This window comes from Primulina tabacum, chromosome 18 (genome assembly GCF_025594145.1).
Source record: "Primulina tabacum isolate GXHZ01 chromosome 18, ASM2559414v2, whole genome shotgun sequence".
In the NCBI taxonomy this organism is placed as follows: domain Eukaryota; kingdom Viridiplantae; phylum Streptophyta; class Magnoliopsida; order Lamiales; family Gesneriaceae; genus Primulina; species Primulina tabacum.
The window spans coordinates 25,178,716-25,202,357 of NC_134567.1; the positions used below are offsets into that span (position 1 = coordinate 25,178,716).

Here is a 23,642-nt window from a genome sequence, read left to right on the forward strand (position 1 = left end):
ATGTATACTACCTCAATCAAAATAGGTCCGAAGTCGAACCATGGCTTCTACTGTCCCAAATTAAATGGTTCCATCCCATTTTTCAAACATAAAAAGAATGGGCGTTTTTACTCCGATTCTTGTTCTTTCTAACCAAAAATGTCAACTTTAAAATATTATTTATTTTCGATTAAGTTGACCAGCTGTTATCGTATGAGGTTGTTAAAGTTTATACCAAAGAAAACGTGTCATCTTCTTAATTGAATATTAACACGAAAATATGCATAAACCATAAAAAAATATGATACGCCTGTCCTTACATATAAATCATATCATCACCTTAAATATTCAGTTGATAAAAACAATTTCTCAGAAGCCAAAACAAAAGGTTTTTGCAGTAGCAACTTGTGGTAGTCTTAACAAAAGGGATTGTTGGCATTTCAAAAGTGGCCGCCTCGTGCTCAGATGAACCAAAAACATGTTCTTGATATATATATATATATTAATTCATTCAGGTGTAGTCAAGTCCTTAATTCTGCAAAATAGACACAATAACAATATCTTAGTGATGAAAGAACAGTTCTAATCTGTCATCTCATACGTGTATCAGTATAATTTTGAAAATGATCCAAGAAACACTTCTCATTAAAAAAAAAATGGATCGAAACATAATTACGCGAGATTTGAAGGAAAAAAGGATTGGCAAGTTTGGATGACATTTAGTTTGATATATCTTACCTCAGGCGGTTGTGCTGCTGGCTTGGATTCCTCACCTTTGTTGTTCTCCTCACCAGAACCTGCCAGGGCAAAGAGCGATTTATAGCCTTAGCTAATCAGTTCTAGGAAGACTTTGGCTTAGTTTAATTTCAAGATTTTGAGATTGATTTTGAAAGTTAAAAGAAAAAAACTAACAGTCAGATATGCGAGCTGATAAATGAATTGACATGTTTATTTCTTTCCAAATGAGTTTTGAAGAAATTTATATCCATGTATACAAATTAAAAATTATACTAAAAAATGATACCTTTTAAAACTTTTTGAAATGAGGTAAAATAAAGCGGAATCATCTTTTTTTTTTAAAAAAAAAAAAAAAGCACAATCAAACATCATTAAAACACCTTCAACTGAAGTTATTGAAGCTGAAGTATTTTCCCTAGGATTGCAAAATTAAAAGACATTTTGAGAATTTTAGATGATGAACAACAGTTTCCACTTGATTTTAGAAAAAGGACCAGGCGAGAAATCTTCAAAACTTTTGAATGAAAATACCTGAACTAAAGATATGAAATAACTAACGATACACCACCACTTACCTCCATCTTCAGGCAAATCCGAGGTCCAAAGAGTGAGATTGTCTCTCAACAGCTGCATAATTAAGGTACTGTCTTTGTAAGACTCTTCACTCAATGTATCCAACTCAGCAATTGCCTCATCAAATGCTTGTTTAGCCAAATGGCATGCCCTGACATTTTAGTTAAAACAATCTGATTCCGAGAACGCTTTAAAGAGTCGAGCTCAAGTGAACATGAAAGACTACTATGAAATTACCTCTCAGGAGAATTCATGATCTCGTAGTAGAACACCGAGAAATTCAAAGCTAGACCAAGACGAATAGGGTGGGTGGATGGGAGATCTGTATTTGCCGTGGCTGAAGCAGCCTACAGATCATTGGAAAGAAGATATAGCTAAGGAACACAGTTAAGCCATATTGACTTGATTGGTTGATTATTTCTCTATATTGGTTTTTCATGCACAGAGAAATGCACACACCTCATAGCCCTTGAGTGACTGTTCAGCTGCCTCTTTCCTTTCCTGATCGGTCTTGAACTCAGCAAGGTAGCGGAAATAATCGCCTGTCCTGAATTAGAATATGCCAGAAATGAGTCAGTCGCGGCTGATTGACTGATGTTCCAGAAGGCAGCAAATCCAACATAGTGAATAATTCATGAAAATACATATTAGCTTTGTTGAACTCTAATGAGGAGTAACTAACTTAACACGCGCACCCAAAAGTATGGCTTTGACCTGTCTAAATTAGGAAAGAACAGTGAAGCAATTTTTTTTCCTACAAACTCACGAGCTAGAGAAAATGAACTGCTAAAGATATGGTTTTCACGGCTCCTAGAGAATAGATTTTCTTAGCAAGAAGAAGATAAAAAGTTATTCCAAGAATACCGAAAGAATACGTTCATTTAAACAATAGAACCATTTGACTTACATCTTGTAAAAGAATACAGTAGCTTCTGCTGAACCAGAAGAGGGAATTAGATGCTTGTCGATGACTGAAAGAATATCATAGCAGATTTTGGATAGCTCATCCTCCACCTTCTGTCGGTAATCTTTAATCAGTTTCACATTGTTTTCATTTCCTTTGGCCTCTTCCTTCTGCTCAATCGATGACATGATACGCCATGAAGCTCTGCGTGCACCGATTACATTCTTATATCCCACGGAAAGTAGGTTCCTCTCATCGACTGATAACTCAACATCAAGTTTTGCAACCTTTTTCATACTTTCAACCATTTCTGAGAAGAAGAAAAATATGTAGCAGTAGCATTCAGCATGACCAGCAAAGTGGATGAATTTGTTTGACCATTACCAATTGCATAGCTCAATTAAGTAAACGACAAGGCTTAACTTTGCGAAACTAACATAGAAACATAGTTACAACTTTTCATCTCCTGTATACTAGTTCAGTTGTAAGAGGCAAAAAAGTGGGAGGGGAGAAAGGCCTGCTTAAGATACCAAAGCAAAATATGTCAAAGAAATTCAATATCCTAGCAATTTTCAAATGAATGAATAACCAAATTCGAAAAAGAAACAGTGTAAACCTTTTGGGAGATTTAATTTCTAGCAAACTAAAAACATCAAGAACACATAATTCTGGTATCAAAACTTAATTTAAATATTAGACAAACAACACCATGCTCCTTGAATGAATATGATAACTCAAAGATAGGCGTGGGCCTAAAGGCTCAAAGATGAAATTTATACACGTTTGTTTTGGAAGCTCTAGTTTTTGCACCTTCAAAAAACATTAAATTTCATCCTCGTCATTTGTTATACAAAAAATTCAGTCTATATTACCTCAAGCACATCTTCATGGAGTTTTACAGCAAAAAATGACCAACATCACCAATTTTCTCGTGTGCCCGACTGTCCAATATATTCCGACCAGCAAACACACATCTCGCGTGCTTGCAACAATTGCATGCATGCACACATCAAATCTAAAAAAAATGCGGTGAATTTTTACAGACACGCGGATCCATCAGAAAATCACGTCCTCTCCACACACACGTGCAGAAACAACGATCTACACGAGGCAATTCAATCCCACATCCTCAGAGATCACAAAAAACGCACACGGAAATGGAAATCATACGTCACAAAACAACGTAAATACACATAGCAATGTACATTATACAGAAACATTTATACCATCATAACGTTCGGCCTGCTCCGCGAGCTTAGCTATGTACACCAGAGCCTCTCGCCCATTTTCCGTCGACATTTTCCCCGACAAATAAAATCAACGATTTAGAGAAAAGTGAGAGTTTCTTTTGTTCTTTTTACACAAGTTCTAGATAATATATTGTATTTCTGTGGAGAATAACGAAAAACGGGGGGAAATGGAAGGTGAAGAGCTGTAGACGGTTGGATTGGGGCGCTTGCGTAATTTCAGGAAAGATGGGGAGTGAAATTATGGAAACTGGCAGGGGACACACATGCTTAGTTTTTAAAAGATTGGGAGTGAAATTGGAAACTGGCAGGGGACACACATGCTTAGTTTTTAAAAGATTGGGAGTGAAATTGGAAACTGGCAGGGGACACACATGCTTAGTTTTTAAAAGAAAATTGATATTTTAAGAAATGATATTGTTATTTGGAATATAGAGTTATATTCATCGTAAGGGTAACCCGATCCATATTTACAATAAAAAATAATAATTTGGTATAAAAAAATAATATTTTTTATTATTTTGGTTGAGTTAGAGATACCTATCATAAAATTAATTCGTTATCCTACACAAAAATTCTCAGAGAGACCGTCTCACGAATTGAAATTCAGAAATCAAGTGTATTTGTAAATGTACGAGGCAAAGCCGGATAGACGCAGTGCAACGGTTGGTAGAGCACTCAGTGTACTTGTAATAATGGTATTACCTATGCGATGAAACACTATTAACAGAAGAGAATCATCGGAGCAACAAAACTCGGGATCAGAGTTCATACACTTGTGAGTAGTTGTCATATATTCAGTTCTTACATTTTGTGGCTTTTGTAGCAATTACAGCAGATTGGTTCAGTTGTTTAACAGCAAACACGATTCGATCACATAAATAATCAAATAGAACTTTAAAAAAACAAAAGAGGACTTAGAAATGGATCGATGAATTGCTGTGAACTAATTGGAGAAATCCTCTTTTCTTCGAACTGGATATCCTCTGCACCAAACCACTAATCTACAACGTTCAAAATTTTAGATACCATCTCCGCGAGGACATTTAGCTCGTGGAAAATCATCATGGCTGTGTGGAAACCTTAACCAGCAGGCATGTTTGTCCTGATTGATGTATTTATAGAATGTCATTTGGGTGATAGCATTGCATCAAAACTTATACACAGAACCAGTGGTGGACCTGAATGTTAGTTTTTTTTCCCCGGGAGGAGTGGGCAGATAGACACGGGAAAAATTTAATGCTTTTAGAAAACCTTGGGATGGAATTAGAATTTTTTTTTCATTTCGAGAAAAACAACTAGCCATACTTGCCCAATAAGCCCTGCCAGGCCACCACAGCTTTTTTGAATTATTCAATCTATTCCATAATCAAAGACATGTAAGAAGTACCAGATTTAGGGAGGATTGGATTGTCTCAGGGATGGTGAGAGCTTTCATAAGGGATCATTTTCTCACAAATGGTTTTTGGCATACTAGCAGCCGCTGGTCACTTCCATTCTGAACATCAATAACCCGAGCTTCCCAGCGGAGCTGTGTAACAATGGTACGTGCACTCTCAATAGGACCAACCTTATCAGATATGATAACCCATCCCTGCATACAGTTATGCTTGTCATTTGAGAATGCTAGTATCAAGAGCAGATACAAAAATATGCTCATAAGATCTGTACGTTCAACAGGATAAGATGAAGAAAATCATTGAATGATCAAGAACTTTAGAGCATCTGAACTATGGGTCATTAACTATTACCTCAGGCCGGAGAATGCGATCCATCTCAAAAATTAAATCAACCATACTGCACTGTTCTGTAGCAAGGTTTGAAAGTAGTCCCTTGGCGTGAAGCAAGTCATATGTCCGAGGGTAGGTAGGGAAAGGTTCACACCTGCATTGAAAGAACTGTTTTCTCAACACTCCATGGAAAGGTTTAGAAAATTCAAGAGATAGTGCAACAAGATAAATCACATGGAAAAGTAACTGAGTAGAGAAAATATTTAATTCCTTTTAGTCATGGTTTGCATATTGGTTATAGAGGATACACTTCTTGATCGTGAAATTGGAATTAAGAGGGTGTTATCCAAATCAGAATATGTCTCGAACTATTTCAAAGAAGCTTGATGTGCTACTATGAAATTCCCACTCCACCTCCAAACGAACCTTAATGACTGATGGCTAATGTTCTTATATCCCAATATCTCAACCAAACTTGGGGAGGGAGTTCAACAATAAGCCATCCCAAGTAAAATACTAGTAAAACACTGCTGTACGAATATAACTTATATTATCCTATACTTAGAAACATGATGTCAAAAGAAACTTAAGCCTGAAAAGGGATTCCAGAATAAGCAGCAGCTTATCAGTTAACTTTTACTTAAGAAACACAGCGGTGAACTAGTGTAGGGCACCTCTAGAACAAACATCTTACCAGTTATGCAAGACACCTGCAAAACCTTGGTCAAAAATAATAGGAAGCGTATTAGGTTCACCTACGGGCACAACATTCATTACCCACACAGACTTTCTAGCCTCCAACAGAGCAGCATTAAAGCCTCCATAATGTGTATGCATGTCCATCACATTCCGAACCATATTATAAGGAGGCATTGGGTCTTCATCACCCGGTCTCTTTGGGTGGTCAGAGAAAATCAAGGGAGAAAGCAATGACCAATAATTTCTTAATGATGATCTCCAGAACTCAAAGTCTTCAAAGAAATCTTCAGGATTAATTCCTGTCAAAATTGAATGATATGACAAATTGACTTTGTTTTCAAACTAAAAAGAACAGGGTTTAGAATGTTGACAGTGCACAAAAGAAATACCAATATAGCAGCTCAAGACCTGTATGTCATCGAACTAGCATTACTTACCATAGACATCCAGCTGATCAGAGGTTAATGAACCAGATGGTCTCTTCTGAATTGGGACCCAATGCTTGGTTCTCGTCCCACTTATACACCGTGCAAGGGGTCTATAATATGACTGGACATCCTCTGCATTACAAAGCGGGGTGCTGCCCTGCTTCCTAAAATTGAACCACAAGGAATCATGGATAAATGAAAGATGCATGATGGCGAAAGTGGGGAGGTAGAGAGGATGCAAAGTAAGCTGAAAAAATAAAAGTGAGCAGTGGTTGGGAAGTGAACGAAATAAAGGAAACATCAGGCATAAGATAAGAGTAACAAACTAGCCTCACCTAGAAATATAGCATCGAGTATCTGCAGTTTTCTGCCAGATGAATGTCTCCTCTTGCTCTGCCAAAAGATTCCAACATAGTTTTTGAGTGAATTCTTCAAAAGGAGTTGCGATGCTGCCTTTCTTTGTGCCTACAGAACTTCCTTGATGTCTGCTTGTGGGTGATGTTAAAACAAAGTATCCTCCAGGCCTGAGTACTCTGTCAACTTCGATTAGAAAGATTCCATCTGATAGACAAACTCATAATAAGTTCAAGAAATCATAAAAAAAATTTAAATCCATCACATTATGTCAAAAAACTTCGGCAACACCAACCCAATTATCCTCTTTCACGGTGCCTAGAAAGCATAAAATAACTAATTACTAACTTGCCTTGTAGTTTAGCATAAGCATAAAAAACAAATCCACCAGATCAAATAAATTAAATGGGTATCTTTATGTCAATTAGGTGTTAAAATGCATGTACAGACAAAGTCATTATTTTTCTCTGATGATACACCTCTCAGCTGCTTATTCCAGACATAGGCAAAATCTTGATTATAAAGTTTAATTTCTGCTCATCAGCTTGAAGTGTTTGAGTAATTAAGCCTTCATGAATTCATTTTGTTCTTTCATTCCAGGTAAAGCCCCCCTTGAAGTATCAACTAATGTATGAGAAACGCTATTATACAACTTCTTCTTTTTTTACAAATAGAAAGAGAGTCGTCGGATATTAAATGGATTACCTATCTTTTCTATTTAACATAGTTTTTTTAGTACGAACTTAGATCTAATGCATTTCCAAATTGTCACATATTCAAGAAAGCATAAAAAAGTTACACAGCAAAATATTTTACTTTCATTAACACGGAGAGAAATCCAAAACATACATATTTCATACAAAATTTCTGTGTTGTAGTAGGCCGACATCAAATCAAATAATGGTAGCTGCAACAGGAAATCAGAATGACGATAGCTTGACATATGTGCTGAACCCAAATATCAATTTTATTTTCCTACAATGTAAAAAGTTACGATAAAGTCCATTGTCCACAGTTGCTTAGTTTAAGGACTCGTTCTTAGAGAAATAAGAAAATTCTCTACGAACCCAAGAGGGGCAAAAGCATTGCCTTAAAATTGCTTGACATGAAGAGGAAAGATCATCACCCCAATGCCAAACAAAGAAAATACCTTTGTCATCCCAGAAAATGCCACACTGAGTGCAGTGAACCATGTCATATGATAGCGATGGAAATGGTAGCTGTCTTGAAATGAAGCTTCCAATGATAGCTGGTAGACCTCTCTCAAGGGCTAGCTGAACTTGGCTACCAGTTGACTCATAAGCTGCTATACAAACGGCCATCAACTTGAGCGTGAGCAAGTGAGCGTCAAAGCTACCAAATCCACAGCCAATGTCTAATACATTGCGCACCTGTAATTTAGCAGAGGCAAATTCATCAACTACCAAATTTATCTGCCTATGACGAAAGATAAAATGCATAACAAATTCATAAAATAAATAAAAAAACAAATTTTTAAACTTTTCGGGATTTTCCTGACCAACACAACTTGCGTTTGCAAAAGAAAACCTGGCGCAGTCGGCAAAACTGTGAATTAAGAAGAGATGATAGGCTTGGTAGAGATAACTTACACCAGCTTCACGGAATTCAGCATCACTTCCCAATCCTATCATCTCAGCAATCTGGTGAGAATAACCCTTGACACCATCAACAATCGTACCATCATCCGAGTGAAAGGAAATTTGATTCTCTTCCAGCAACATTAACCTGCAAAAATTCAAAGGTACAACAATAATGGAACAGATGACAAATATAAGATTTAAATTACAGAAGTTGCATATGGCCATTAATCCCATGGAACTGAAAAGGTTGAATCCAAAAATTTCAAACTAAGTTAAGAATAACTACCTTTTTGTCATGCTTCCAGATGAAAGGAATTGGTCTTTACTTAGTTTAACATTCCCAGTCCATACAACATCCCTACTACTGGGCCAATTCAAAGGAATCTTATAATCTTTAGGGGGTCGGATCAAGCAACGTTGATGGTCGTGTAATACTTCACAGTGACGATCAAACTCATCCCCATCTTTAAAACCAGCTAGTAAACTAGCAGACACATTGTAGCATGGCACATGATTCTCTCTTTCCTTCCCACAAAGATCGAAATCCTTTACATTAACAGACCCTAGATTTTTTAAATCGAAATAATCACTCAGTGCTCTCTCTTTCAATCTTCTATAGTTCAAATAAATTTCAGGTCTTGCAGAAGCAGTCACAGCATCAAATGTAGTGGAAGAAGATCCAAAAAGTGCAATCAAAACAAAGACACTAACTAGACACAAAATCAACCAGTTGAGCGGTGGTCTAGAGCCGAAAATCAAAGATAGTTTATTGTACCAAGAGCTTCTCATGTCCAAACTCTGCAATAATCTTCAAACACATGCAAAATTCCCCCTCAGTACTCCAACGTCAATGTCAAAGAATTCCAAAAACCGCGAGTATCATCCGACACAATCTTTCATGCATAAAATGATCAAGACTCCAAACTATCTCAGCCAGCATCGGCAAAAATCCCGAACAAGCATCCACAATCCTAAAATAGCCAATTTCTCGGTCACTTTCCGTAGTCAAGCATTCACCAAATATCAACAAACGGCGGCACAATGATTCACTCCTTGGCTATGACAACCAAACTCAGAACACAAAAACCTCCCACTCAAACTTATACTTGCACACATGAACTGCCACACGAAATCAAATAACCTCCGCAATTCCGTCTGAAAACAATGCTGAATCCAAGATATCAGAAAGCCTTTCTTTTTCTGCAATCAACAACTCTGAAAGTAAAACAAACAAAAATCCAGATCAAATCAAACCTGCATGACTGCGTCGTCAGAGCAAAGAAAAATCAACAGAACCACTACACGACACAATCTAATCCCAAAAACCTTTCCCCAGAAACTCACGTAGATCCTTCACTCGGATCAGATCCACCACACGTTACAACAACGCAATAATTCAGCATTATCACAAAACATAAAGCAATAAAAAGATAAAATAACCAAATAAACCTTAAAAAGCGATCATCCGGGGTTTCGCTCACCTGTAGCTCAAGTGCGCAGATACTGAAGAGAGTACACAAATATCAAGCAGAGCTCAATTCTTCATTGACATTTAGAGAGGAAAGAGAGGAAGTTGCAGCTTTCTGACCCGTGAATTATCTATAACATGGGAAGTTTACGAGAGTACATATAGATTAAGCACAGTTCGATCCGCCATTGACATGTAGAGAGAGAGTTGCAGATTTTTACAGCGTAAATTCTCTATCTTCGAGAAAGAAGATTTACTTTCAGAGAGCGTTGGATTTATATATAAATTTCAAGATCCAATCCGGTAAGCTCGCACATTGAGATATGAGGAGGGGGACGATGCTTAATAACTGATGAAAATGGAATAATTATTTGACCACCCCATAGTTGTTGGTATTTACACTTTTAGTCCTTTTGAAATTTTAAACTATTTATAGTAATTTGATTGATTTGCTTTTTCTAAAGTTGCCATCTTTGTTAAAAGTTGGGGCACTGTTCCGGTAAAAATCTCGGGGAGTGTTGATTTTAATACTTCTTTTGACCAAGATCATTCAAATGTTAATTCATAGTAAATTAGGTTATTATTTATGTCTTGCGAATCGAAATAATTTTTTTTTAAAATATAAGTTCGTTTTAAGTATGAACATAGATAATTGTCGTTAAAACGAGACATTTATAATATTATATATGTACGATATATAATCGTCGTACAACTTCAATTTTTTAAGTTTTCGTGAGCTTAACTTCACAAATTGAAATCTTTCAAATAAAAAAATTTCCAAAGGCCAAATCTTCAATGATAAGCTTGACTTTTTGTTTACACCTATAGACGAATGATGAGGGATATTAGCAAAATATAAGTGATACCAAAGGGATTATGAATGAAGCTCATGATGTCCCCATCTTCACTAATACGACTAGGACGTTAAGGTATAGGTGACCCCAAATGTTTTTATAAATAATTTAGATTTTCCTATTGTTGTATAGCTACCAATCATCAAGGGGAGCTTCTTGATCATTTAATGTGTACTACGATTTTTTTTATTCTTCATATATATGTAGTTCACATTAAAAAAAAAGAATATATCTCTTGTGAGACGGTCTCACGAATCTTTATCTGTGAGACGGGTCAATCCTACCAATATTCACAATAAAAAGTAATACTCTTAGCATAAAAAGTAATATTTTTTCATGGATGACCCAAATAAGAGATCTGTCACACAAAATACGACATGTAAGACCTTCTCACACAAGTTTTTGCCTTAAAAAAATTTCATTTATTTATATTTTCTGGCTGAAGTATACGTGTTGTATGTGCAAAAATTAACAATAAATCTAAGGTTCAGATATTTGAAGCGACTGGTTATTTTTATTTGGATAAAAAAAATGAAAAAAAAATGCGATAGTTGGAGCACATAGATATAGTGAATGACATCTCAAGAACCAAACCATGGGATTCAAACAAAAAAATGAGATAGAAATTCTCCCCCATAAGTAAAGACAATAATTAGATGGGTAAATTGCAAAAAGGGGACTCCAATTCAATACAAATTTGCTAAATTTAAAAGTATGTGCAATAATTTAAGAATTATTTCGTGAAGTCGACGAAAATATATAAAATAATTAAGAAACATCTAGTGCACGTTAGTATAACAATTGCACTCTTTAATCATATTGTCGTGTATGTTTTATTTCATGAATATAAAATTAGTGCATAGTTGGTGTAAAATAGGCTCGTCACATTATCTAATATGCGTCGGCTAGGTAACTTGGCTCGTAAATTGCCTTTGATGACGGTTTAAATCTTCTCAAATAATATAAATAAACAACTTCTAAAAATTAATTCAATTTTATACATATCGTTTCCCAATATAAATAAAATGCATACAATTATTTAAATTATTGAAAATAAAATTTGGAATGAACCTCATCCGTTAAAATATATCTTGAAAGCAAAATATGAATTTTCATAAATTTAAATTTATGAAAATTCATATTTTTTATGGTTCAAGGACGATCAACTTCTTTAATCCGAGCCATAACAAGTTGACAAAAACCTTGCGATCGTATTTTGTGAGACAGATCTCTTATTTGGATCATCCACGAAAAAATATTACTTTTTATGCTAAAAGTATTATTGTGAATATCGGTAGGATTAACCCGTCTCACAGATAAAGATTCGTAAGATCGTTTCATAATAGACCTATTCTAACAAGTTTTAACCCCGCCACAATTTCCTATATTGGAAGCTCTAATTCTCGTATCTCCCATTAATGATCTTAATTCGACTTCTGCCGGATTAGGGCGACCCAGTCAAATACGAGGGGAAGAGATAAACAACCGAGTCTCCAAAACTCGAAGTCTCCAAGGTCGTCATAAAATAATAAGATACGATTTGAAAACCGTAGAATTTTGAGATAATACGACCAATTCTCAGTTGGTTAAAATAAAAAAAAATGTAGAATATTGCCGCAGGAAAATGAGTTGTGAAGACTTGGCGTGTGCCATGACGTACAAGTTCTAAGTTTGACAATTTTTTATACACATAGATCTGATGTTTCATGCATGCACACTTTTGAATTGGTAAAAAAATTATTATAATTGAGTCTTGAACCAGAGATTTTATTTGAAACTTGAGTAGATCTCTCGTGAGGTTTTATGCATGCACACTTTTAAATTGGTAAAATTTTTTTATTATAATTGAGTCTTGAACCTGAGATTTTATCTGAAACTTGAGTAGGTCTCTTGTGAGACAGTCTCACGAATCTTTATCTATGAGACAGATCAACTCTACCGATATTCACAATAAAAAGTAATACTCTTAACATAAAAAGTAATATTTTTTCATGGATGACCCAAATAAGAGATCTGTCTCATAAAATACGACCCGTGAGACCGTCTCACACAAGTTTTTGTCTTGAAACTTATAATGTTGATGAACACTAAACTATTTTATATCGGACATCGAACTTTTGCTCCATGTACTTAGAAATGTTCGCGAATATCACAGATCTATTAAATCTTTTGAAATAGTCTTAAAAATACCTATAATGATGCAATTCTTCGTATGAAGAAGAGTTGAAAAATAGGAGAGATGCGATAACTGTGGTCCCAATGACATAGGATAGGGCAAAAGATACCGTGATGTAAAAATAACTTAAAAATGCATCCAACACCTATAAAATTCTGCAACATCTAACATAGTGCGCGATAGTTGAACCATCACAATTTCGAGTTTGCCAGTAAAATACGACATCGTGTCCCTCTATCTGCAGAAGGGAAAATATGATAAATTATTGTGAAAAAACCAATTTAAGATTTTAAAAACTGTTGATTATTGGATTAGAAAATGATATAAAGCCCATTTCTACTTTGTGTTCTGAGGACAAACTACTCAAAATATGGTTGGCAGTTGATATATGGTAGAAGTTCGGCTGTTACTAAAAGAAACCCCTTTGGTTTCTTCAATTCTCAAAATCAAGCCAAAAAACTAATATCGGTCAAAAAGTAAGTTCTCAATTCTCCATGCAAGAAATCTTAGAGGTGTTGGCTGTCGGCAACTAAAGAGTTTAATGCAGGACCACTGGTAGGGGACCTTCTATTGCCAAAAAAGGTGTGCCTCCAAAACAAAATGTAAGGTAATTTAACTCTAGCATATTCCTAGTTGAGTATCTGTTCTAGATTAAAATTACTGAATCGCAATGAAAAATTAATTACTCTGTAATTTCATCACTACTAAATTTGGAGTAGATTAGAATAAATTATATTTTGTGTGTTATTTTTCTGTAATTTGTCGAAATTTTGATATGTTAAACTATTAAAGAAACTATATATTATATTAAACTAGATTAAAGAATCTATATTTTGACAATGACAAGCATCGGGATGATTTGAGATCATGCTTGGACGTAAAATTATATACTAAGATAATAATTGCATGATAGGATTAAACTCATTATTAAAAAAAGTTCGGAAAGTGATAAAAGGATTATATAATTTACAAGATAGAATCCAAAAAAGAGTAAAACATAAAGTAAAAAATCAAACTATAACTACGCACCTTTAAAACATTTGGCAGTCTTACAAGGTGCAAGCTCCCATTGTATTCACAAGAATCTCCTCATTTAGTGAACGACCTACACATGAGTAATCGTTGTTTTAAATCTGCCAGTCGGTTATGTATCTCGAAATTTATGAAAAATATACCTATGAAAACAATTTTGTTGGTTTTGTTCTCCCCATCTCTCCACTGGCGACTTGGAACAATCTCATATATTTCTCTCACTGCCTGCAAAACAGTGTAAACCTATTAAGAAATGAGAAACAATAGAAAATGTAAGTTACATAAGATGAAAGCATGTGCTGCTATAATAATCGAGAGACTAAAAGGTTCTTTTCATTGCACAAAATGAAAACCGTGATCAATTATATAACAGGACTTGAGATCAATCATTTGCAAGTTGGTCCTCGAACAATAAACATTATAAAAGTATCCTCAAGTTTAACTTTCACAAAATTTAGTTTATCACAGTACCTGCAGTGTGTGAAGTTGATTTGAATTCCTGACATTTAGAACCCCTTTGCATCGATAAACATCCATGCCATACTTCTTATCCCAAAGAATCTCCTCAATCCACATTCTAACCTAGATAAAGACAGCATTCCTGAGTATAATTGCAACATCGGTACTAGGCAAAATAAAAGGCCCTCTGATAAGCAGACTCTGATGCAAGATTGCACTACTACTCCATTAAAGGCACATTCAAATAAATAAATATATTATGAATACTCATATACCAAAAAAATCATAGATATTTTACTATCATCACATGGAAAGCAAATTTCGAAAATAGGTTCCCTGGAAAGCTAAACAAAGATGCTTTGAATGTTACATATATCCTGACAACATCCTCATCTAGCAGCCGTTTCAACAAGTACCTTCTCAAGATCAAGTTTCTTTGGCTCACAAATGCACAAGGTTCTCACACCACTATCATGAATATATGTGGTAGATAGAGTTCTATTTTCTTCCAACAGAGCTTCCAAATGAGCAGTACGCTGAAATGAAAGGAAACTTTGATGTTGCTCACTTCCTCAACTGTTAAATAGAAAACAAGAGAACATGTGCATAAAGATAATTCTAAAAGGTGACTAACTGTAGCACCATATGCTTGACGATTTAGTATCATGGACAAGTCGACTTGACACTGCACTGAATGAATGATGTTGGCAAGAGAATTGATACTAAATATATCCTTTTCCAAATCTTTCAGAACTGCTTTAGAATCATCTGAAGACACTAGATCGACCTTATTAAGAATCACTACATCCTGAAAGAAAAATAAAGAAGCATCTGAACTGTCCTTAATATAACCCAGCAAAAACCATGAGGACTGTGGATCTTTGGAAGAGGAAACAATCACAAAGAATGACGAATTACCGCAAATGCTATTTGATGGTATGCTTCTGGAAATGAAGAAGATTCCTTATTTAATTTGAGCTGATAACGTAGGTTTTTGGCATCCACTACCTATAAGAAAAGAAAAATCCAATGACAGAAGCTTCATTAGAATCAAAATGAGATAGGAGTTACCAAGAGTTCTATTTGATGGCCATGACAAGAGACTCACAGTGACAATAGAGTCAAGCCTGACAGCTGATTCCAATTGGTCATCCAACCAAAGTACAGATGCTAGAGGAGCAGGATTTGCCAACCCAGTGGTCTCTAGTAATATATGGTCAAGCCTATACAGAACAAAAAAACAAAAGTAACTTATGGACTTTCCTGGGTGATCTGCCGCCACTGATATCTTCTACTAAGACTCTATTTCGTTTTCTGAGAGATGTTTCCTCGAGAAATTTTTCCAAGAACTTGGTTCGTAGCAACAAAGGTCAGTCACTATATGCGCGCATCATATCAATTACTAATATTCATCTCAACGAGGCAGATGCATTGATATTGAGCTCCCTTTACTCAAGCTTGTAAGTTGTAATAAAACATCAAAGGCATAAGTCACATGGTGCGAGAAACTAAGAAAAAAGATTTTCATTGAAGCATATATGTGCACAAGCATGTCCTCACATTAACTTTCTTAAACAAACTGTAGTCTATGGTATGCTGCCTGCACGTATATATTAGTTATTGTTGCAATTACCGTTAAAACCACAAATTAAAGCATGCCAATGGAACACATGACCAACTCATTTCTTGATTTCACTTCAGAAGTCACATAAAATATAAAAACATATAGAGATGCAATTGGGAAAGAATAATATTAGTAATTAAAAAAATGCCACATTTGCTCTGAAGATTGAAGAATAAAATTTTCTTTGAGAAGAATATCATCGAAAAAGAAACATTACACATGATAATGCATTTTGTCATCAATTACCATCTAAAAACCCACTAGTTTGCAAATAATCAATTAGAAACCGAAACATAGTAAAGAAAATTAAACCTTTCTTTTCTCTGCACGAGTTGCTCTAGAGCCTGAACCAAGCTATGCTTTACAGTGCAGCAAATGCACCCATTTGCAAGCTCAACCCACTCCTCCACAAGTGCCCCACCTTCTCCTTCATTAATCATTGCTCTCTCCACTCCAATCTCTTCCCCAAACTCATTTAATATAACTGCAATTCTCTTCCCATGCTTCCCATTCAATATATGGTTCACCAACTACAAGGAAAGGAAAACACGAGCGCCAGTTCAATCACACACAAGTTTAAAATATAAAGTGCACATAACAGTGAGCAATGACATCATATAATTTTGCGATTTTCTTACAAACCGTAACAGAAATTTTTTTACTAATAAATGTATAGAAATGAATTGCACGATTCAATATACTCTCAGAATTCCTCATAACAGGCAAAAATAACTTCAAATAGTACAAGTTAAACTTACACATATTATATAACATCTACAAATTCTTATGAAACAGCAACAAAATAGACAATTCAAGAGAAATTGAAGACTCAAGGTTAGCTCAAATCTAGTTAGCATCTGCACTTAATCAATTAACAAGCAAGAATTGATCATTTCCTTGAACTCGCATTAATGCATTCATGCTAAGTTTTATACGGACATATCAGCAACCTTAGGTTAAATAACACTAATCTCTTCCTACTTTCATTCTCTACCGTAGATTTTCCGGCGCCGAGATAGCCTGTGATGACGGTGACGCCGACCGCCGGAGCTTCGGGGACATCCATCCGAAGGATCTGATCGGAAGCCTGCGATGGAACATATTCATCAACGGCATCGCTTATAGAAACGGCGAGAGGTGGCGGCTCCTCGTCGGCCTCGTGTTCCATGTTCGGTATTTCCACTAAAATTGGGAAACAAGACAGCGGAAAATGTTTCTGGGTTGGGCCACAGATAGGAGAGCAATGCGGGTTGGCCAAACCCGAGACCCATCCCACTTCATATTGGACTACTCTCACCTCACCTCGTGAATTTACGGATTCAGGGTATGTCAACTTGCTCTTTTTTTTTTAAATACAAAATAAAAATATTTTAAATTTAATTAATTATTAAAATTATTTTTCAATTTATATTAACAATATTTTTAAAAAATATTATAAATTAAAAAACAACAAAGTTTACTCGATTAGTAATTAATAAAAAAATATGTATTACTATATATACACATATTAAATATATCATAACAATATTATAATATTATAAAACAAAATTATGGATAAGTTATATATATAATTATAATTACGGGCGGGTTTGGATGGGTGAGGCTACACTAGGCTTGTCAAATTGGGTCATGTTCGTCGGGTCGGCCCGTCCCGCCATAAAAATTGAGCGGGTTGGGTTGATAAAATAGCAGCCCGTTTGGAGGCGGGCCAAACGGGTTGAGCCCGTTTGGGTTGCGGGCTGGCCCGCCAAATTAGGGTAGAATTTTATATTTTTAAGTTTTATATAAAAATTCTTATTTCTTCCTTATTTTTTCTCATGTGCTTAACTTCAATCACTCTGGTAAAATCTCTATGCTTCTATTTTTTTGAAGATGTTATACTCTCCAGTCTCCTCCCTTTTTTAATGTTTAACTCGAACTAATCCAAAATTATCGAAATAATATAATAAATAAAGTAATTATGTGTATTGTTGAACACATAATATTTTCTGAAATTTACAACCGGCTGTTTCCTCGACTTTCTGTTATCTTCCAATGTTTCTCACTTTTTAAGAAAATGTGGATGGTAAGAGCTAGGTGCCTTGTGCGAACAAACCCTTAAGATCGTTAATTTTTGTTTTCTTGTGAGGACAAACCCTTAAGAAACTGGAGAAAGTGTATACTAAAAAAGATTTGGAATTCACATTTAAAGGTTTCATTGTATTTACAGTTGGTGATATTACATGAGTTAATTTTTAGTACATGTGTACGATGAAATCTTGTGTGAATTAGAATAAGCACTTTATTTTTTTATGGATTATGTTGATTGTTGTATGCTTTCAATGTCTTATTTCAATGTTTTTAAGTTTTTTATGAAACTATTTGACTAAAATATATTTTTCTTCTATGTTTATTTTAATAATTTTTAGTATTTTTTTTTAAAAAATAATAAGCGGGTTGGCCGACCTAACCCGCGGCCCAAGGTGGGTTGGGCTGGGTTGGCCATTTAGAGCCTCACCCCGCCTAATGGCGGGCTGGCGGGCTGGCCCGCCCCGTCAGACCGTTTTGACATGCATATGCTAAACCCAAGACCCATCTGGATCCGCTTGGTACGCCTTTTATCGGGTCTAAATCTGTCTTGCCGGTTATGTTTAATAATAGGCTTAGTTTAGACACGACTCATTATCATCATTTAGCACGTTATCATTTCTGGGTCAAGCTCTCATTTGGGCCATTAACCCAACATTGAGCAGCCGGGCTACATTTGATAAGACTTTTTTTTATTAAAGCCTTGGGTAGAAGAGCGATATCCTATGTCTATGTGAACCTTATTGATAGTCTTGGACATGGTTCTAAACAATGGGAAGAACTATGAGGTGCAAAGGTCAAACTCCAAACTTTTTCATGCTGCACAATCTCAAAATTCACCCCCACAATCCCATAGGCCGATACAACACAAGGAATCCATGATGATGTTCTTTCGGCAAGTCTAATCCGCGGTGGAAAAATTATCATTCATGCATCCTATAAACCTCATCCTAATCCTATCAACATGTTCAAATTCGGCCATTCAACATCTCGTGGCAATCAACTGTTTGCGCCTCATGATGAAGACAGTGATTAAGATCAAATGACATAACAATTACTGAATTAATTGCAAGATGTTTTCTTTGTCCATCAGCAACTTGGATATCAAGCATTTTGCTCATACAGTGACATTTGACAATTTCAAATCACAGATTCTCAAATACATCAGCTTCATTAATGGGAAACAATGCCACAATATTAGTTCGGACCAGCTTAAGACGAAGATTCAAGCCGCCAACATGAATGCTGACATGTCAGTGCAAATAGCACGGGTGAAAAATCACATTGATGCCAAAAATGGAGGAGCTGATTGTAAAAAGCTGGAAGAAGAAAAGGAAAGGGCAGAAAGGGCTAGATATGAAGAGGTCAAGAAAGTTGAACATAAGAAAAGGTAATATGAAGAAGCCAAAAGGAAGAGAGGTGGTGTTTGTGGCAGTCGTGTCTCAAGATTTCATGGATAAATTTGTTTATTTTTAGGTGTAACAGGTTATTCTTTAATATTTACAATTATAACAATGTCATTTCATTTATTCAATTAAATATATATATTTAATTATCTCTTATACTTAACTGTGTTTATATGTAACAATTATACCTCATTTTGCATATTTGATTTTGTCATCGCCAAAAATTGAAAAATTGTTAGTTTGATAGATACCATAAGTTTTGGTAATGACAAAAACAACATCAAATTGTTTCAGGTCCAACTATTATTCTTATATATTTACTGGACTCTAATTTATGGACAAGTCAAGCACTTATCGTTCCATCAGAAGCTCAAGTTGCAGAGATGATCTGAAGATCATCACTTGAATCTTTTCTATCCAGACAGTTCTATCGAAGAATAGTTCAGAGTCTGACCGTTCAACTCTAACTACAATCGAACCGGTCATATATTAACAAATCAAAATAGATACAACAACTTAAACTATTCAATGTTATCAGATAAAATAACATGCACAATATCCTACTAACTCTTGGTTGACATAAATGTTTCTTAAAATGTTAAAAGTCTATCAACTTTTCAGAAGATAAAAGAGTCGAACCCGTAAAAAACAAACAAAAATCAACATCTAATGTAGTGTACGATGAAGAGAAGTTGACGATACCAATATGTCGAGGAATAGTACATATATGATTGTTGAATTTTTTTTCGACCATTGGAAAACTTAAGGTATAAATATACATATTCAAACCTTTAAACACATAGCAATAACAATAAAAAAACGAATACAGCATTCAAGAATTCACAATCTGTAATATATGAGATCTCGAGCATATTTATTCTTTTTAAATATCAAGCCGATCACCATGCACGCGTCTACTTGTTCATATCAGATTACCAAACATCAATTTGTGCTACTTAACCAATTCTAGTTGTTCCAAGTTACCTGTTGGAAAGTTTGTTGTTGCTCGTGAATCGATAATTATTAAACAACCAGAATTTTTTGTGTTGATTTATCACTAAGAGTTTTGATTTAGACAGTGATAAGTCCTACTTGAAGAGAGTTTTTACAAGAATTGTATCAATCAAAGTCGTTTAGTGAATTTCTTCATAATTGGAAGAAGTAATGACATATGAGTTGTTATTTCCAAACATCCATAAAATCTTGTCCATTTAAATTACGCACTTACTTCAATATTTATTTATCTATCTGTTGTGTTGATTGATAGATTGATTGCATTAAGGGTGTCGAAATAGGACCTAACCCGTCAACCCGACTTGGTTCGACCCAAAAAAATCAGGTTTGAGTTGAGAATTTTCGGTTAGGGTCAAATCGGGTTGGAACCGATATAATTAATAAATATTTTCTACATTTTTATATATGTATATTTTAATAAAAGTTATTGTATATTTATATAATAATTTTTCATAATTTAATATTTATTTTATATATTTTTAATTTTAAAAACAATTGTTTTTTGATTTAATAAATATATTTTTAATTTTTTACGATTAGACTTTCAAATTTAAATCATATATAATGGAATTTTTGCTATTATGTGTTTAAATTAATTTTTTTGAATCTTATTTAATTATTTTAAAATAAATAAATAAAAATCAGGTTGAGTCGAGTTAGTCGGTATATGTTCGGATTGGGATTTTTCGGGTTCTGGTCAGGTCAGGGTTGAACAGTATTTTAATACAATCATGCGTCAACTCGACCTGAACTTACCCAAATTGACACCCCTAGATTGCATTAAATATATATTATATCACTAGTCTAGTCGGATTGTTGCCGTATTTAAAATCTTTTAAATGGTCCAGTCAAGTCCAGTCGTTCAAGAAATGGTTTTAACAGATAAAAAATATTAAAGTCAGCTTAAGTTTTGCAAAATATTTAAAAAAAATTTATTCACTCCATCTCTAAATTCCATTTTAATCCCAACATAATCAATATATTAACTAGGAAGCTTAAAAAAACTCATATGAGACTGTTTCACAGATAAATTTTGTTAGACGAATTTTCGACCTGGCTCATCAAAAGTTTTAATCTTATGGGAAAAACGTTACATTTCACTGTAAGTATGGATCGAGTCTACTCATCTTAAAGGAGATATACTATAAAAAGGAAAAAAAAAAAAGAAACCAAAAACATGTTGTAACAAGTTCGACATCGGAAAAAAGAGTTATATTTTAACCTCCTAAGGCCATCTCCAACTCATTGCACTATTTTAGCGCTGATTTTACTTCAAAATAGTACAATTTTTGCATCAAATCCAAAACACATCTCCAATCCATCTACTTCAAATTTTACTTTAAAAATAATATTCCTATAATATTCTCAATTTTTTAATTTATCTATTATATTTAATTTTAACAAAAATAAAAATATAATTCAATATTTAATATTATGTTAAATTATTTGACTATTAATTAAATTAATTTAAATATAAAATATAAAATAAATATACTAATATATTTAAATAATTTATTCTACCATTTTTTCAATTATTTTTTTGTTATTGTGAAATTATATTTATTAAATTTTGTAATTAATAATTTAGTTTATTTAAATAATTAAGTTAATTTTACAAACCAAATATTTTCTTATTTATTATACTTAAATATTAAGTTTGAATTACATACCAAGCCTTGCCTTTTTATAAGATTTTTTTTCAAAACGATAAATATATTTAATTTATTAAAAAAATCTTAATATGATTATTTTAAAATAAATAAGTAGTTAACTTTAATTATTATTTAAGTTCTTAAATCATACAATAAAATTTAATTAACAAAGAAAAAAAAAAGGAAAAAAAAAATAAAAAGAGAGATGACGCAGCTACAGTGATGCGCCAAAATTGACGCATCACTGTAGTATCTCACTAAGTTGGCGCAAGATTATGCTCTGCATTGGAGTTGCTATCAACGCCAAAATAAAGTAAAAAGCAAAGATAAAGCATCCATGGGAGATGCTCTAATTATTAGATGGCTTTTGGTCTTGAAACTATCAAAGTCTCAAATTCAGATGACTTTCTCATCTGAGAAAAATATATTAATAATAATTATTTCCGCTCTCGATTTCTAAGACTTCTTGCAGTTGCACTTGTAATAACTGATGTTTTTTTAAAAAAAAAAAAATTTTGGCAAAACATCATAAGGAAAATTTCCTCAGCATAGGAAAAAGCAAAACTTTGAATCAAACAGATAAAAACCGATTTTTTATTATTTGGATTTATCGAAGTATTTTCTTGTTAAACCATATTCACACGATAAATAGTATGAATCAATTAATTTAAAAGATAACATTACTTTGGACTGGTGGTTGACAAACGATTAATGATGAATAATGGAAGGAAAACCAGTATGAATTCTCCGACAGTGAGCACGCTGCTCTTTTAATTTCAAATATAATTTTGTCCAGCTTTTCTGCATCTACTTCACATCACTGGCCAAACTATTTAATGCAGAAAGAATAATGTCTGAATGCCGATATTCTGTATAATAGAGAACTTATTGAAAAATGAATTTAAATTTACAAACGAAAATGGAAAAATTAGGTTTTCAACTTGACCTATTCTGGTATTAAATTAATTCTGTAATTAGTCTAAATTTAGTCTTAGTCTAACTTTTCTAACCCTTTTGATCAGATTCATAAAGTGACATCCAAAAAAAAAAAATTCTTTGCTCGAAATTTGAATAGTCAATGTATCTGATGTCACGTGAACGCTCTAGTAAAAACGAATGAAAAGTAGGGAAAAAAATTTATTTGACTAAAATCAAATGTCGATTACTCACGAAGTTAGAAACCAAAATAAATCAACTTATGTAATTGTATTTCTCCGTATTTCCCTTTTTATGATATGAATGGGAACACATGCATGAGGTTTGATACACGTAGAATTTTGATACTGACGGTATGTGTAAAGGCTGAAATTTCTTTTTCTTTTTTTTAGTTTTGTTGTATCTGATTTATTTTTCTCACAATAATTCGTTTCGAGTCAATTTTATAATACAGATCTTCAAACCAACCCATCTCATGAAAAAGATTTATTATTATTTCAAAACAATTACTTTTTATGATAATTATTGATCGAGTTGACCCGTATCATATAAATAAATCCGTGAGACCGTATCACAGAAGACATATTCTAATTTCTAATCATTATGGGCTTGGTTCAAATCATAGAGGTGAAAACAAATTATGGAAAAGGAATAATTGATAGACATGGAAATTTAATTTGGACTGCAGTAGAAAATAATTG

General features: G+C 34.0%; 3 protein-coding genes across 4 annotated transcripts; all 3 read right to left on the bottom strand.

Annotated features, from left to right (window-relative positions):
• Nucleotides 1–232: 232 nt before the first annotated feature.
• LOC142532228 (14-3-3-like protein GF14 iota) lies at nucleotides 233–3,650 on the bottom strand. The gene is made up of 7 exons (XM_075638535.1): nucleotides 3,421–3,650; nucleotides 2,198–2,504; nucleotides 1,750–1,837; nucleotides 1,528–1,637; nucleotides 1,293–1,441; nucleotides 718–776; nucleotides 233–514 (listed from the first exon to the last, which is right to left on the bottom strand). The coding sequence occupies exons 1-7, from the start codon at nucleotides 3,491–3,493 to the stop codon at nucleotides 509–511; spliced, it is 792 nt and encodes a 263-aa protein (XP_075494650.1). The 5' UTR covers nucleotides 3,494–3,650; the 3' UTR covers nucleotides 233–508.
• Nucleotides 3,651–4,186: 536 nt separating this feature from the next.
• On the bottom strand, nucleotides 4,187–10,042 carry LOC142532224 (putative methyltransferase PMT5). Of its 2 annotated transcripts, none has more exons than XM_075638527.1 (10): nucleotides 9,735–10,042; nucleotides 8,540–9,468; nucleotides 8,263–8,398; nucleotides 7,803–8,043; nucleotides 6,634–6,859; nucleotides 6,308–6,462; nucleotides 5,866–6,169; nucleotides 5,193–5,325; nucleotides 4,832–5,035; nucleotides 4,187–4,546 (listed from the first exon to the last, which is right to left on the bottom strand). In XM_075638527.1, exons 2-9 carry the CDS (start codon nucleotides 9,040–9,042, stop codon nucleotides 4,886–4,888), a joined length of 1,848 nt encoding a protein of 615 aa, XP_075494642.1. In that variant the 5' UTR covers nucleotides 9,043–9,468; nucleotides 9,735–10,042; the 3' UTR covers nucleotides 4,187–4,546; nucleotides 4,832–4,885. The 2 variants fall into 2 exon arrangements, with proteins under 2 accessions (XP_075494642.1, XP_075494643.1); XM_075638528.1 differs by having other exon boundaries at nucleotides 9,703–10,042.
• A 2,798-nt stretch (nucleotides 10,043–12,840) lies between these two features.
• LOC142533633 (uncharacterized) lies at nucleotides 12,841–17,153 on the bottom strand. Its single transcript, XM_075640462.1, has 10 exons — nucleotides 16,861–17,153; nucleotides 16,179–16,396; nucleotides 15,351–15,465; nucleotides 15,161–15,250; nucleotides 14,877–15,050; nucleotides 14,659–14,778; nucleotides 14,255–14,365; nucleotides 13,927–14,008; nucleotides 13,781–13,856; nucleotides 12,841–12,989 (listed from the first exon to the last, which is right to left on the bottom strand). The coding sequence occupies exons 1-9, from the start codon at nucleotides 17,032–17,034 to the stop codon at nucleotides 13,801–13,803; spliced, it is 1,140 nt and encodes a 379-aa protein (XP_075496577.1). The 5' UTR covers nucleotides 17,035–17,153; the 3' UTR covers nucleotides 12,841–12,989; nucleotides 13,781–13,800.
• Between the last annotated feature and the right edge of the window lie 6,489 nt (nucleotides 17,154–23,642).

What these genes read in the sequence shown, in the direction of transcription:
- LOC142532228 (XM_075638535.1), bottom strand. Translation starts at nt 3,493, where the DNA reads ATGTCGACGGAAAATGGGCGAGAGGCTCTGGTGTACATAGCTAAGCTC. An exon ending in AGTCACTCAAGGGCTATGAG is followed by an intron (nt 1,638 to 1,749) that starts GTGTGTGCATTT and finishes AATGATCTGTAG; the next exon opens with GCTGCTTCAGCCACGGCAAA. An exon ending in GGATTTGCCTGAAGATGGAG is followed by an intron (nt 777 to 1,292) that starts GTAAGTGGTGGT and finishes TTGCCCTGGCAG; the next exon opens with GTTCTGGTGAGGAGAACAAC.
- LOC142532224 (XM_075638527.1), bottom strand. Translation starts at nt 9,042, where the DNA reads ATGAGAAGCTCTTGGTACAATAAACTATCTTTGATTTTCGGCTCTAGA. An exon ending in TCTGGAAGCATGACAAAAAG is followed by an intron (nt 8,399 to 8,539) that starts GTAGTTATTCTT and finishes GAATTTTTGCAG; the next exon opens with GTTAATGTTGCTGGAAGAGA. An exon ending in ACTCGATGCTATATTTCTAG is followed by an intron (nt 6,463 to 6,633) that starts GTGAGGCTAGTT and finishes GTTCAATTTTAG; the next exon opens with GAAGCAGGGCAGCACCCCGC.
- LOC142533633 (XM_075640462.1), bottom strand. Translation starts at nt 17,034, where the DNA reads ATGGAACACGAGGCCGACGAGGAGCCGCCACCTCTCGCCGTTTCTATA. An exon ending in TCGGCGCCGGAAAATCTACG is followed by an intron (nt 16,397 to 16,860) that starts GTAGAGAATGAA and finishes CTTTCCTTGTAG; the next exon opens with TTGGTGAACCATATATTGAA. An exon ending in ATCAACTTCACACACTGCAG is followed by an intron (nt 14,009 to 14,254) that starts GTACTGTGATAA and finishes ACTGTTTTGCAG; the next exon opens with GCAGTGAGAGAAATATATGA.